The sequence below is a fragment of the Pangasianodon hypophthalmus genome, chromosome 10 (genome assembly GCF_027358585.1).
Source record: "Pangasianodon hypophthalmus isolate fPanHyp1 chromosome 10, fPanHyp1.pri, whole genome shotgun sequence".
NCBI classification, from domain to species: domain Eukaryota; kingdom Metazoa; phylum Chordata; class Actinopteri; order Siluriformes; family Pangasiidae; genus Pangasianodon; species Pangasianodon hypophthalmus.
Window position 1 is genome coordinate 5023876 of NC_069719.1, and position 16482 is coordinate 5040357.

General features: G+C 39.2%; 1 protein-coding gene across 2 annotated transcripts in view; it reads right to left on the reverse strand.

Moving 5' to 3' along the window:
- Positions 1-413: 413 nt before the first annotated feature.
- ugp2b (UDP-glucose pyrophosphorylase 2b) overlaps positions 414-16482 on the reverse strand; it is a 30047-nt gene continuing 13978 nt past the window's right edge. For both annotated transcript variants that reach the window (XM_026944247.3, XM_026944246.3), the window contains exons 4-10: positions 14423-14608; positions 9013-9146; positions 6767-7064; positions 5596-5793; positions 4572-4814; positions 2286-2390; positions 414-944 (exon numbers count right to left, since the gene is read on the reverse strand). In XM_026944247.3, the coding sequence (XP_026800048.1) occupies positions 837-944; positions 2286-2390; positions 4572-4814; positions 5596-5793; positions 6767-7064; positions 9013-9146; positions 14423-14608 (1272 nt within the window). In that variant the 3' untranslated portion in view covers positions 414-836. The remainder of the gene's footprint in view (positions 945-2285; positions 2391-4571; positions 4815-5595; positions 5794-6766; positions 7065-9012; positions 9147-14422; positions 14609-16482) is intronic.

Here is a 16482-nt window from a genome sequence, read left to right on the forward strand (position 1 = left end):
TCTCTCTTTCTTGCTTTTCTTTTTTTTTTAATCACCTATCCTTCAACATTCCTTCAGTCTAAATTCATCCTTTCCTTACATTTTGTTCCTCACTTTCTCTCACTGTACCTTTCCATTGTTATTTTTCCCTTTTCAGTGTCTTGTTTTATCTCATCATTCCCATCTTTCTCTCCTTAGCTCACTTTCTGCTGCCCTGTGTCTTTTGATGTTTTCGCAATCTTTCTTGCTTTCATTCAACTTTTCTGTGTTTGTTTCTCATTTTATACTGTAGCTTCTCTCGCTTGTCTCATTTTATCACACTGTCTCGACGCTCCCTCAGTCTGTCCCTCACGTGCTCAAGGTTGTAACGTGGGTAGATGTGAGAACACACACACACACACACACACACACACACACACACACACACACAGCTGTTTTGTTCCATATTGCACTTTATTTTGTTCCAGAACCCGGTAGCTCCTGGAACCTTTCACCGTGATCAAAAGCTTATTGCTTTTCTCCTTCACATTTTTTTTTTTACATGAGTGGGATTCGGGCACAGTCTGCAATGTCACCATGGGAAGTGCACAAAGAGAAAATACTGATCTCTCTGAGTAGAAAAACAAAAGCAGTGGATGATGAGTTTGTGACTTTTTTTATACTGTACAGTAATATGACATTGTTCTGATACTGACACAAGAAAATGTTGGAATGTAGGAAACAATAAAATAGACTTTAAAAGAGACAGAGTAATACAAAAATAAGTCTATGAGAGGACGTGTTCGAGGCACTGGCTCTCTGTCATGAGATGGGACAGGCAGGTGAGGTGAGGTCATGTGATCACGTGACTGGAGCCGTCAGTGGTCCAGGATGCGCAGGTTTCCGGAGACTATTTTATTCTCCAGCATGGAGCCGGCTGGGATATCGATCCTGTCCCCATGATTGGCTATGATGATCACTGTTCCCTGTGCACAGCAAAGGGTCAAAGGTCAGATGTAATGCATTGATGAGAGTCACAGAGTTCAGAAGGTAAATAATTCAGTGCTGCCCGATGCTAACATTCATTATTCATAGCTTCAGATGGCTTTGTTCGCTTCAGGACTGAGCTACCTATTATGATTTCATGAAGACAACAACAGATTGTTACAGTAAACCTCTCATGAAGTGAGTGCTGAAGTGTGACTATTGGGAGGAGGAGCAGGATAAGAGCAAGCACAAAACTGCTTACTGTACAAAACAGTACATCAAAATAATTCAAAATAAAGTTAATCAAATTTCTATATCAAATGTATTTGATCAGCTGAGGAATGTCTGGTGTTTAATGCTTGCTTCTTTACTTTTGCACTGAAGCTACAAGGTTAATGCACAAAATATCGTATTACTGCAATTAGATTCACAACAGCATCGATTCCGCTGCATTCACACACACACACACACACACACACACACACACACACACACACACACACACACACACACACACACACACACACACAGTGATCGCTTCGCTTGTCCCTTATTCACTGTGACTAATGAGCATAGACGTGGCACCACATGACCTCTAGGTTTCTTCCTCATATTGTCTCAGGCAGTTTTTCCTTGCGAGCATCGCCTCTGGCTTGCTCATTAGGGATAAATTCACATATTTACAATTTATTTTGATTTAGTTTCATTTGAATGTATTTATTTCTGTAAAGCTGCTTCGTGACAATGTCCAATGTTAAAAGCGCTATACAAATAAAACTAAACTGAATTGGTCTCACACACAAAGTGCAGTGAGTTTACAGAAGAAAAAGGGGAGAATTGTGAAAGCTGTGAGTGAATTTTAAACTAGCACAAATGCCTACCTAAGTGAATGTTCAGTAATATGTACAGAATATAAAATTCCCATGGCACTAAACAAATAAAGCGAGTGAGTCATGGTGGCATGATGGCACCATCTCACCCAAAACTCGCAGTGCGTTGATCGAGACAGATTTTCACCCACAAGTGGCAAAAGACGGAAACGTTGACTAATTATCTAACCAGCCGTTAATATCACTGCTTTCCTTTTGACGCTGGCTCTCTTTCACACGTTTGAAGTGAGAATTTTAAGATTTGGCCAACTATTTATGGAACAGATATTGCGTGAGATAGGCCTCCATTACTTGTTGGCGACATTAAAATAAAGAAGCAATTGTCAGACAAGAAAAGCATGTTATCAGTTATACATGTCCTCAGAGCCATGTCCTTCTCAAACTGTGAATGATCAGATTAAAAGTAGGATACGAACATGCTCTTATCCTCATACTCTTTATGTACTTTACCTTCAGAGAAACGTTTTTCCCAAACGTCACATCTCCGGACACGGTCAGATGATCCAGCTCCAGCATGTCAGGACTACTCTCGAAGCGTGTCAGATATTCCTGAACCTGCGCATTAGGAGAGAGAGAGAGACAGAGAGAGGTGTTCAGTTTGGCTAGAAATGTCTACATGGACGATGAGTGCTGTGTGAGTGTGTACATCAAGTTCTGCATATGACAAAACATGTTAAACGTTAAACTATTCACAAAGAGAAATAAAATTTAATGTGATTTGCTCAGTTTCACTAAGGATTAGTCAAGAAGTAGAAACTATATTTATATTAGAGTGTACTTATATAATATTTATATTATCGAGATAATTTCCATTATACAGAGGATGGGTATGATAGTTTGACCTGCTTCAGAATCTAGATGAAATGCCATGTGTTCTGGATATTCTGGCAGACAAACCAACAGGGAAAATGAAATGCATGGATACATAGAATGTTTGAAACTAGTTATTTATAAAATTATATTATATAATAATTCATTGCTATCCGTGCTTGGGTGATTTTGCAATTTCTGCGCCTTCTTGGCAAAGGTTCATTTCCGTAGCTGTACATCTGACTGATGAATGAAAGAGTTTTATGAGTAGGTTTTCAGCTCTACATGCCCCTCAGCCAATGTTTTTTCTTTTCTTTTTAGTTCATGTAATTATGTGCATTGTGAAACCAAAGCAAATGGCAAAGCAATATTAACTATGACACTCTGTTCCAGACTTATAGATGTCAGTGTTCTTAATCTCTCATTTACATTCTCATCTCTGAATACAAACCTTCCAGGCATCATGCCTCTTTCCATAAATAGTCTTCATTCCAGTTATTAGTAATATAATGATGATGATTTTAAAAAAGACTTTAAATTATTGCCATTCCTGAACAGGGCAAGAGCATTAATTAACGGTTTTGAAGAGCCTCGACGCAGCGGTTTTACAGACAGAAGAGAGGTCAGGGTGCTTTTAGATATCAGCGCTCATTTAATTCCCCTGACTATGGCGTATGACTATCGTTCTTTTCTTTAAGAAATAATTTGAGCAGTGAATGTGTGCTGTATAATGCAGCCCTGTCCTCACCTGTAGCTCCTGTAGCTCAGTCCCTGTAGACCAGAAACGCCACATACTGCGGCTTTAATGAGCCTGACCTACATACTGCTGTGAACCAGCAAACACAACACACAGACACCCGAGAGGCCATGCAGATCTGCACCAGCTACTGAACTAGAGAACTGTGTGTGCAGTTGTACAAAAATAAGCCATGCCAGGGTGGTGTGATGCTGGAGTGCCGTTACCACCCTAAAGTGTATTATTTTCATATAACAGCACAGTCTGGAGTGTGTCATTTCACTTATACCACAGCACTTTTCCAACATTTACAATGTTTAATTTATTAACATCAACGCTTACATATTTTTCTTTGTTAAACAACATATTTAAAAAAAAAAAAAAAAAATTCCATTTATTATTAGTCTTAGATTATGTGGCGCTTCTGCCATACAAGTCCCTCTGTATAAGTGGTTACTACAGAAACAATAACGTGTCAGATCGAGGGCATTAATATTAACCTATCGTTCATGTTACAGCTGGAGCTACTATCTGAGCCGTGCTGCTACGTGAAAACAATGCACACCTTCTGACCAATCAGATTCAAGAATTCAACCCCGCTGTGTGGTATAATTAATTTATAGGAAACTAGAGCAGCTGTATTGGTCATTTTAAATGTTAATCAGCTTGCAGGATAGTGCTCTTTTTAAAGACATACAACCTATAGCAGCTAATCATTTTGAAAGACCATTTCCAATAATCAATCATTTCATGAATGGCAGAAGTATTTTTAAACATTCTCAGGGTTTACCAAGCAAATACCTGTAGCAGTGGGCAAAATACGTTTTCCAACACAAAAGGCGACCTCTGCTTGTAAAATCAAATGTGTGTGTCGAGAGGTGACTAAAACGATCACCTGAAGGTATGCTGTGGTGCATTTTTCTCAAGGGAGAATAACATTTAAAAGTGCTGATCCAAACAAAAATAAAATCACTAGGTACCCATAAGAGTTAAAGCCCAGCTCCTAGTGTAAAACTAATGCTGTCCAAATAGGTCTCATCACAGACATACGTGTCTTTATGGATGCAAATATAATGTTTGTATATACTGTGTCCCTTCTAAATCTCCTCAAAAAACGTCTTTTTACCACCTTTACTTTAATGTTCCAAAATGTTAACTTAATGTGGCAGAGTGTTGATGGCGAGTGTCACCTTGGTGAAGGAGCTGCCCAGTTTGACGTGCGGTGTTGTGGGGAACTCTCTCTTCTCACTCATGGTGAGAGATCCCGCCTCCAGGCTGTACAGGTTGGACATGACCAATAAGAGATCGGAGGTGGTTTTGACTGGCAAGAAGCGGCTACGAGGAACATTGATGCCCAGAGCATTTTCGAAGCACTTGATGGCGGCACCTACAGCCGTCTCCAGCTGGATCACGTTCAGGCCACCATTCAGAGTCTGAGGAGAGAGGACAGGAAAAGAAAACCCTTTTAACTGCAGAAAAAAAAGAAACAATAGAGCACTTTTTTTACACACACGGCTGCTCAAATTTAGCAAATATTAAAAGTGCAGTATGTTGGGTTTTTTTTTTTTTGTTGGTTTGTTTTTTTGTTACTTGTACATATAACCTGCAAAATCTGTAGAAAATGATAACAAAATAATGGTTTAAGCCATGACCTCAGGACAAAAGTATCATGTGGCTGAGAAAACCCATTTGGAAAACTGACTTCCGGTCTGGAATGCTTGTTTGTGTTTGGTTTCCGTTAGTCATTGTATAGACACTCTACTCTACAGGCCACCGTAGATCCTGAGGGTGGAGCTCTGTGAACATGGGCGGGAATAGGCTCAAGGTGTTTAAAAAAAAATAATAATAATAATCATTCAAATGTCTAACCTACCTATTTAAGCAAATTGACTAATTCTACCTATTGCACCTTGAAATGATGAAAAGTAATGTAAAAGAATACACAGGTTAAAATCGTACAAAATAAGCACAAAGAAGTACACAAATATAGAATAAGATAATTACAATTTAAAAAAAAGAATAAAGAAATGTTTTGTTTCTGACAACAATGTGTTTAAATAGATTTGAACTTTTTAACCCCCAAAGTGGCATCAAGAATAGATTAAAGACATTAGAATATTACCCAATTAACAAATTGAGAGTGTGTGTGTGTGTGTGTGTGTGTGTGTGTGTGTGTGTGTGTGTTCGTGTTCATGTCAGTTTCTTTTTTGCAACCTTTGGATTCACAATGATTTCCATGTCCATGGCGTTCTGCTGCTGCAGTCTCTTGATGGCGGCCAGCGAGATCCACAGGTTGTTGGTGTTGAAGATCTTGAACTTGGAGACGGATTTGAACTCGTCGACGTGGGCTTTGGGAACCTGTGCGATCTCGAGTAACCTCAGTTTCCCCTCGTACTGAATCAGAGTTCCTCCCTGGAGAAGGTGGAGAAAATCGGTGTGAATGATGAACTATGATCAGCCTCTCAGTAGTGCTTGGGATGCACAGTGTAATGGCTTCACTTCTCTAATCCAGATGAAATAACAGTACACTAAACCACAGATAACTCTATAGCAGGTTAAACTATAGTTTAATAAACCTGGAGTGATGGCGCGGTTGAATTCTTGATTCTGATTGGTCAGAAGGTGTTGATTAAGTTTCTATAACAGCAGCTTCTAACTATGTATTGCAGATGTCCATTTAACTGGATTTACAAAACAACTTGTGTAGCTGTTGATCTGGTGAAGTTTTCTGTAAGGAGACTCATTTATCATTTATGGAAGGAGTTTCTTTTGAATTTTTCCATACTGAATCATTAAAATTGTAAAATGTTAATTTAATTAAGATGCACTTTTACAGACTTTTATATTTTAAAATACATCATTATGAAATTATAAAAGATTACAAAATATATTACTATATAAAATCTATAACAATTGTATCATTTTATAGTTTAAAATAATTTTTATTTAAGTTTCTCTTTCATTCATTAGTCAAACATGCAGCTTACAAAATATATATATAATATAACAATCTTATAAAATAGTTTTATTCAGTTTCATTTTTTTCCTGATTTGTAGGTAGTTTTTTTTTTGCAAACCTTTATATCATGACATATGTATCATAGAAATATCACCCTCCCCATTAAGCACAAGTATAAACGGATCAAATGGATGAAGTATCATTCTTTAATAAATGAAAAAAAATTTTTAGCAATGGCAATTTGTTGTGGCATAAGAGGAATAAAACACTTGGCTGTGCTGTTATAGGAAACTAATCAACTTTGGGCTGGATATTTTCACAGTTCTCCATGTTCTTGTGAGGCGGAGCACATTCTCCTCATTTTAGTTGATCAGTTAACATTAAGTAACATTTAAATGATGTGTGTCGGTGTTTTTTTTTTCTGACCTTGACGTCGGCTCTGGTCTTGTCCGTGACCTCCATGATGAACTCACAGCGTTTGCCGTTGGGTTGGCTCACCAGGTGGTTGAGGATGTGCAGGTCCACGGTCGCACCCAGGTTATCGATGTTGGACACGAAGATGTACTCTTTCCCCTCGGCGATGAGCTGCTCCAGCAGGCCCGAGTTATAGAAGCTGGCGTAGATGTCTCCGTGTCCGGGCGGGTACCATCCCTCAGCACTCTCTCCAACCATGCCCACGTCCTTCGCCACGGGCAGCAGAGACTCCTTATTGATCCTGGGATACCTACAGGGTGACGGAGAGACACAAGTGATGTTTAATGGGTAAGGAATCTGGTTGCCCAGCGGACAAGTCTTCATTCCTATTTGTTCATCTCCTTATACACTTATCCATTACCGACTGCTACTTTTTAATACGTGGAAGTGTTCAATGTCTAGCTTTTGCAGGTATTTGGAATATTATTAGCCACAATGAGCTACTGTCTAATTAGGGGGCCAAGCACTGCAGGTGTATAGGCACTCTATTGGCATTGTATGTTTTCTTCTTATTAGTAGTATTATTATACTTCCACACAGGAGCCTATGACAGCCCACAGAATGCTATGAAATTTGGCACAGTGGCAGAAGACACTCTCAGCTAGCCCTTTCGTGCCACCAATAAAGCAAATTTGGACATGTGTTTACAATAATAACACATCCCTGGGATCAAGTGCTGGTGGTCCCAATGGCTTCTGGTCTTCGTCTGTCGCTAAGGCTGGGAACAGAAAGTGCTAGGTCCCTTTAATTGCTGCTTGCAGCTATATTTTGTAATGGAATCATTTTTATAGTGTCCACTGTGTTGTGGTTGTTATTGTAGGAGGTGAGTATGGCAATGTAGTTAAGCTGGTGTTTCACCTGATTAGTAAAATGTGCAGTGGTCTGGGAAAACCCATCACATGGTGACATTTTGACTTTGGCATGGATCTCAATTGCAAGAAAAAAAAAAAAAAGGCTGCTTGAAAATTGCATTTAAAGATTTCATTCCTACTGCAGTACAGGAGCATCAGACATTTCAACAGCCGTTATCTTGATTGTGACATTCACTGTGTCAGGAAGTCGGGAGTCACACCTAGTCTGCCTAAAGACGTCTAAAACCTTGCTAGCTGACTGTTTTTATTAACATGTTTGTTAAAGCAAATTCCTTACACATGCTTAATCTTTGCAACCTAACTGTAAAGGAAGTATGGAGATGGGTGTGCCAAACCCCCAAGAAAAGGCTCTCCATACTTTTACTTTTCTCCTTTTTTTTTTTGTCCTTGTAAACTAGGGACGACCATTTTCCAAACTGATACACTGATATAAAGCATCAGAAAATAATCTGAACAAATAAATAGAAAGCTGTCTGTGTCTCAAGTACTGTGCTTTGTACTGTTACAAAATGCATTTTGTTCCCCTAGATTTGACCTCTCTATGCAGTCAAACTGAGCACTCCTTTCATCTGGGCTGTTTAGTTGCTGGTTGCTTATCAGCATCCATTGTTGGAGATTAAGTCTGTGCACAAAATGAGCTGTAAGTCAGCGGGCAGAAGTGCAGACGTTATGCTGAGTGGAGATAAACAGGTTACTGAGCCCAGTGTTGCTGTGATGACACACTGCAATGCACCAGTATTTTGCCAAACAAACTTATTTGAGTGTAGAAAAACTTTAGATTTCCGCAACAAATGCAAACCCCGCAAATGCAAATGCAAGTATTGTATTTTTATTGTAGTGTAGAGATTCTGTGACATCTGTGTGTCAGTTAATCTCTCTGATCTAAACCACTCTAACGTCTTTATTCATCATCACCAAACAACACTTTTACACTTTCTAAATGTCAAAGGTCATTTATCTACGGAAAGTCTGCAACCTTGTTTGCAACGAGCTCAGTTTTCCATGTGCACATCTATTTTATGTCCTGTTTTTTTACTTTGCTTGTCAGCACGATCAGTACAAAAACATCTGATTCCAACATTTCTGAAGATTCTGTTAAATATTAACATAACCCATGGCCGCTGATCGGCTTCATTAGTCTTTAACGGGTTACTGGGTTGATATTTTAAGCCGTGTGACCACATCTGTTACAAACGCCATGCACAGTTTAGTTTGCACCTATATCAGTGGGGAAATGGAAATAACTTCAGCTGTTGTCATGGCGACAAAGCGATGCCCTCTGATATCACCGGTTCTTGGGTCGAGATGATGAGAAAGTGTGTGTACCTGCTCTGGTTGAAGGTGTGTATCTTGACCCGGTGGTGTGTATATTTCTGCAGGATCTTCCTGGTGTCCTCGTCAGTGTTGAACGAGTTCATCAGAACCAGTGGGACGTCCGTGTTGTACGTCTTATTCAAATGCTAAAGGAGAAACATTAAAACCCAAAGAATATCAGAACAGTGTCAGGATTATAAATAACATTTCTGACATTAATGCATATGAAGTAACCTGCATATGAACTATCTAACATCTCAGCTATGTTACTGTCCATCACATGACCAGCCACAGCAGCTAAACTGTCAAACACTTTCTCTGCAAACAGAAACTTCCTTTCTTTATGGAATGACTTTCAAATGATTAAGAAATCCTCCAGTTGATCATTACACAATCTCCTCAATCTATTAAGAAGTAATTGTAGGTCACCAGTTTATTATTACACAATCTCATGAGATTATTACATAACTCATTATTTGCATCATTTTAGATGTGTTAGTTTTTTCTGGACCAGTATTAATGGGTTTGCAATTACAGTGGCCATTTTATGCCAAATTACTACACAAAATGGTTTTATTTCTGATAAAATATGTATTATGTCTTTATGTCTTTAATAAAACAGAGGGTCATCAACTGGTGCACTGCGGTCCAGATGTGTATGTGAACCAAGCACTCAATTGTCCTTAGATCAGTGATTCCTATTTTCTCAGCATGAACCATCACAGCTTCTGTAAGATTAGAAACTGTATGTTTAATGATGATTGGAAACAAGTGTCTGATCTGTTCAGAGTCTGTAGCACTAATCAAGTGTTAACATTAAGAGCAGCTAAGAAACGAAACATAACCACTTCAAAATGTCATTTTTATATTTATTTGCTTTATAAATATATTAATACTTATTTTTAAACAAGTCTTAATACAAGAGCTAAGTTAAACATTTTATTAATAACATTTTGTGAACTGGCCAGTTCCTTCTCCAAAACACACATCTGAGATTAATTTCAGAAATATAAACGTCTTTGAGCTCTGGATGAACACAAGAGCAAAAACCGAGCTTCATTTCTGTTGGAACAAACAAAAACAGCTTTAAAAGTAAAAGCTCTTGCGCCCAGCAGAACTAATTGATTTGTTTAATGGATGACAAAAACGCATCTAAGAAAAAAACAAAACAAAACAAAACAAAACAAAAAAAAAAAAAAAAAAACAGAAAAAAGATTCGACTTTGCGAGTAGTAATTCAGAAGATGACTTCTCAGCTGAAATGTTAAAAAATAAATAAATAAATAAATAAAAATTGGACAGAACATTATTGGACATGTACATCGATACAGCATTCTGATTCACTGCTGGAAATGTTTACGGCAAACAGGGAGGAAGAAGAGGAGAGGGAAAAAAAAAAAAAAAAAAGTGCACTTTTGCGCTGAAATTTTAGATTTATGAAGGAAATTTTAGGTCATTATGACCCATTTCCTGTTCTCATACATCCTCAAGTCACCACAGAGTATTGTATATTTATTTTACATTTGTGCAGTATGCGCACTAGCCTTAAGGGGTCTGATTGTTTCTGATTGATTATATGGTTCTAAATCCTGAGACTCATCCTTAGCGGCAATATACATGAATATTTGTAAACTTGAAATGTGTCTGAGATCTGCAATCTTTATTATGCCTAAAATGCTTTTTGTCAGTGGGATTTATTTGCAGGAATAAGAGAAGTAAGACAGAATAACTATAAACAGTAAATAAAGCACTAATATTTGACAGAATCTCCAAATCTCTCACAGGTTCTCTCTTTTTTTATTTAAAAAAGTTAACTATTTTGTATTTTAGATGCTAGAAAATACATTCAGAAAAAAATAAAACTTGAAATGCAAATATGATTATAACGTGAACGTAATCTGCTCAAAATGTCTTTCTCTACTGAGGTTATTATTATTTTCTACTTATTTCATGAGATTAAGAGATTTGAGATTTGTTAATAGGAAACAGGTATAAGCTTTGTTGAACTGTAAACTTAAAGTTCAGTACTTGAGATTTCTGCCAGCTGAAATGTTAAAACTCTGATGTCTTTAAAGCTCAGAAGCTCAGAATTGAGTTTGTCTCAGGCTGGATCTATAGAGCTGAATCAGGTCAGTGTTTGTAAGCAGTAACTGCTCATGCGCTGGAGAAATATTCACAGCTCTTTATGTACACTGTATTCACCCAGGAGGGAACCATGTTAGAGAACCATGCCAGGATTTATACAGAGACACACAGAGAGAGAGAGAGAGAGAGAGAGAGAGAGAGATCTGAGCTGTGAGACCCAGAGCTGAGTGTTTCAGGTGTTTAGCTGTACCACAGAGGTGAATATCCTCCTCTTTATACCTCTCACTTACAGTGAGAAACAGAGCAGGCTGTGTTCTGTCTCTCATTCCTCTACACCTCTCTCTCACTCCACTGCCTCTGCCTCTCTCTCTACACCTCTGTCTCTGTTTCACTTTCTCTCCACTACTGTCTCTCTACACTGCTCTTTCTGTGTGTGTGTGTGTGTCTCTCTCTCTCTACACCTCTCCGTCTGTCTCTGCTTCTCTCTCTTTCTCTACACTACTGTCTCTCTACACTGCTCTTTCTGTGTGTGTGTGTCTCTCTCTCTACACCTCTCCGTCTGTCTCTGCTTCTCTCTCTTTCTCTACACTACTGTCTCTCTACACTGCTCTTTCTGTGTGTGTCTCTCTCTCTCTCTACACCTCTCCGTCTGTCTCTGCTTCTCTCTCTTTCTCTACACTACTGTCTCTCTACACTGCTCTTTCTGTGTGTCTCTCTCTCTCTACACCTCTCCGTCTGTCTCTGCTTCTCTCTTTCTCTACACTACTGTCTCTCTACACTGCTCTTTCTGTGTGTCTCTCTCTCTCTCTCTCTCTCTCTCTCTCTCTCTCTCTCTCTCTACACCTCTCCATCTGTCTCTGCTTCTCTCTCTTTCTCTACACTACTGTCTCTCTACACTGTTTTCTCTCTCTCTCTCTCTCTCTCTCTCTTTCTCTACACTGCTCTTTCTGCCTCTCTTTCTGTACTGCTTTTTCTGTCTTTCATCTACACCTCTCAATCTGTCTCTGTCTCTCTACACTACTCTGTCTCAAGCCACTGCTCTTTCTGCCTCTGTCTCAGTCTCTCTCTCTATATACACACTTCTCTTTCAGTCTCAGTCTGTCTGTCTCTCTCTCTCGCTCCCTCACTCCCTCCCTCGCCACTTCTGTTCCTCTTTGGCCATGCTTATTAAGAAATATTTCAGTGTTGATCTAACTGGTGGCTGACGTTTCTCCCTGAAGAAAGTAAAAATGTGCTTTTGCTGTATTTCACAATGCTACAGTGGGGGAAAGAGGAGAACCACAGAGAGCTGATCTGAAACATGATAGTGGTTTAAATGCTCGGGCTTGTGCATGCAGCTCTCTGTTTAGTCCGTATGTCTCAGTTTGTGGATCTGTAACTGATGCAGTGTTTCAGACTCCATCAGTTTGGAAGAACAGAGTATCCTCACTGAGACGAGAACACAGACATGCTCATGAGCAAGCCTGATTTTGTCTCCTTTAAGGCAGATGTTACAGTATGTTTTACAGCAAACCTGCACTGAAAGCACTTTCTCACTTCCAAGCACATAATGTGCTAATACCGGCTTAAAACACTGGTTGGGAATGAGGTTAGATATGACGCATTTCCTGATCTAATCTACTCATGTAGTTATTATTATAATACCGAGAATGTCATAAAGTTGTGTAAACTACGCAAACACAGATCTGGCCATGAAACAGAACACAAAGCAAACTGTCTTTGTGCATAACATAATGTAGGCTCAAGATGATGTCAGTATTGTATCAGCTGATCCACAGAGCTCCTGCATTCCTAGTTATCATTAAACGAGTAATTAATTAACATTATACCACGGCGCTGTTGAATCCTCATCTCTGATTGGTCAGGAGTCTGATGTAAGAGGAATAAAACACTTTTGGTCATGCTGTTACTAGAAAATGATCAACTCTTTCATGTCAGGCCACATCACGCCACCTCGTTATTGATTATTTTCCTATAACAGCACACCTCAGAATTTTATTCCTTAGTGATTATTTAACAAATGTTGGTTGTTAACACATAACCAAAGTATCAGTGATACTGTATGTGTCCCAAACATCCAACCCATACATACAAATATAAATGTATACAGATCTGAGAATATTCTCAGTACTGGTGATCTCACACACTGACCTCAGCTTTATCTGAGGCTCATCATCCCAGACCCAGTGATTCTTAATCCCACGTCTAGACTCCATGCACCCAGCTGTAGCACAATCCCGATGGAAATGCTACACCGAAACACACTGACATGGCTTTGTGGGAAATTAACCTGTGCTTTGAGGAACACTGGCTTGATTATTAGCTGTGGGGTTCTGGCCACTTAGTACAGAATAGTTTTATGTTGATTTCCTAATCAGTGCACACTATATGGCTTAAAGCTTTGTGGACACCTGAGCATCACACCCAGATGTGGTTCTTCCCCAAACTATTGCCACAAAGTTGGAAGCACACAATTGTCTAGAATGCCTTTGTATGCTGTAGCATTACAATTTCCCTTCACTGGAACTAAGAGGCTCAAACCTGTTCCAGCATGACAATAGTGAGGTCCATAAAGACATGGTGTGTCAAGGTTGGAGTGGAAGAACTCAAGTGTCCTGTGCAGAGCCCTGACCTCAACCCCACTGAACACCTCTGGGATGAACTGGAACTCCGACTGCACCCCAGACCTCCTCACCCAACATCAGTACCTGACCTCACTAAATCTCTTGTAGCTGAATGAACACAAATCCCCACAGCCACGCTCCAAAATCTAGTGGAAAGCCTTCCCAGGAGAGCGGAGCTTATTATAACAGCAAACACGGGGGAATATATCTGGAACGGGATGTTGAACAAGCACATATGGGCGTGATGGTCAGGTGTCTACAAACTTTTGGCCGTATAGTGTAAATGCAGCTGTGACTAACAGGGAATGAAAGATGAACTAAATCCGGTGTGTTTTAGTAGGTGAACCCAGAACAAGCACTGAGCTTTTCTCTACTGTTAGGAGTGTGAAGGAAGATTGATTCCAATTGGAAACTCAGTTCACCAGCCTATGATACAGCCGCATCAATTTACAAGCCAAGATCCGTTTTTAAATTTAAAAAAAAAAAAAAAAAAAAACATGCCATAATGTTAGTCATTCAATGATTCAGAAACTGAATCATATTGGACTGAGCCTCAATTGAATCGTATCAGTGTTGAACCGAATCACATCAGATCAGCAGTGAATTGAAGTGTAATCTAACAGTTGCTAGTTTAACTGCATTATTTTTGTATCGCATCATAGAACATGCATTAAGATTCACACACTTATTCGCTATACCTCATAGGGGTCTTACCTCAATTTGCTGCACAGTCAGGTCCAGGAACGTGTTCTCGTTTCGGACGCTGATGAGACTTTTTGGCCCTTTGCAGCCCATGCTGGTGCCCAGACCTCCATTCAGCTTCACCACCACCAGCTTGTTCAGGCTGTCAGCTACGTTCTCAGGTAAACCCTTCTCCTTGATTTTCTCATACGGCTGGATCTGAAAAGAAAACAGAAGTTATTAATACATATTATGCTATTCTTTATTTATATACATAATAAAATCACATATGATCACACAAAAACAACTATATACATAAGCTTGTCTTATGATTATTTTGTTTTATAGAATATATTAATGATTAATTTATAGATATATTTAATGAGAAGACGTGTCATTTCATATTCTCCACAGCCCCTTCCTAAGGGGAGCATGTCAGTCAAGAACACATAAAAAGGCCATCTTTTTGAAGATCAGGATCCAGTGAACTCTTGCAGCCTTGACTTTCACAGTGTGCTGATAAACAGTGTACATCATACATCTCAAATTGTTCAGAATGTATCATACAGCTCAAATCATACAGTGTGTATTATACAAGTCAAATTGTACAGTGTACACGGTATAGCTCAAATTGTACAGTGTACTCTATATAGTTTAAATCGTGCAGTGTAAGTCAAAGCTTAAATCGTAGTGTACGTCATGTAGCTCAAATTGTACAGTGTGTATTATACAGCACGTATCGACATCGCAAATTGTACTTCTCAAATCATAGCATACATCATACAGTGTATGTGTGTATCATACAGCTCAAATCATACAGTGTGTGTCGCAGAGCCTAAAACATTCAGTGTAAACCTGACACTAGGTTTCTGTGTGAGGCTGATGGAGACTGTATGTATGATGGAAGTGTGTGATGCTGCCCTCCTGCCTACACTATCAGCTTACAAACATAACACACTGGCCATGAAAAGAACGGCAAAGAGAAATGGTAAAAATGACTGAGTTCTCTGGGTTGCTCTGTTTTTCATCCATCTCTCTCTCTCTCTCTCTCTCTCTCTCTCTCTCTCTTTCATCCCTCCAGTTTCCCAGCAGTCTGAAGGCCGCATGCCATGAGGTTGTACGTGCTCCAGATGTGACAGAGCTGAGTCAGAGAGGACGTAAGACACTCACGCAACAGTCCCACTGAGACGGGGTGTAGTGCCGTGCTCACAACAACACTCTTTCTGACACCATGAAAACAAACAGCAGGAAGTGATGGGTGAGCCCATGAGACAGAAAGAGGGTGTAAAATAAACCAGAGAAGCAGGGATGAAAGATTTCCATGATGTCAAACCGTTCTTGTATTTGTGCATTAATCAGTTGTGTATTATACGCCCTACACTACAGGCTGCACACATTTTAAACTAGCACACTTCTGATGTGTAGTGCTCTAATGGCATTTTGAAGATGACATTTTCACACTTTCAACTTTTTTTTCCTGCAACCATTTCATTTGTGTCAGGAGATCGGTACATTTAGTAAACTGTTTTGAAACCACCGACACAGTGGTCTTGAGTTCACTGAATAACATGATCAGCTAAATTTGTCACAAGGTTTCTTATTTCAGGTTTCGCAATGGTGAGAAGAGGGATGCTGTGCTCCACAGAGGAGACAGAAAGTCTGAGACGCACAGAGTGCAAGAGACAAATGCTGAATTAACTTTTTAAGTAACAAGCAGCTTCAACGAGAAGGTTTCGGTTGAACAAATAAGGTTAAAAAAAAAAAAAAAAAAAAAAAAAAAAAAACAGAACAATGAAGAAAATACAGAAGTCTTAAAAACATGGAAGAAATTCCATGGTGTGTAGATAGACTGGAGTTTTCCAGCCATGTGTGAAACTAAACTATTTTACAAAAATAAATGTATAGTAACATTACTGTCTACTCAAACTCATTTAACCCAAGTAGCATGTACACTATATGTGTCCACATACTTTTGGCCATTACCATCACACCCATATGTGCCCATTCCAAATCCATGGGCATTAACACAGAGTTGCTCTTATAATAAGCTCCACTCTTCTGGGAAGGCTTTCTACTAGTTTTTGAGGCGTGGC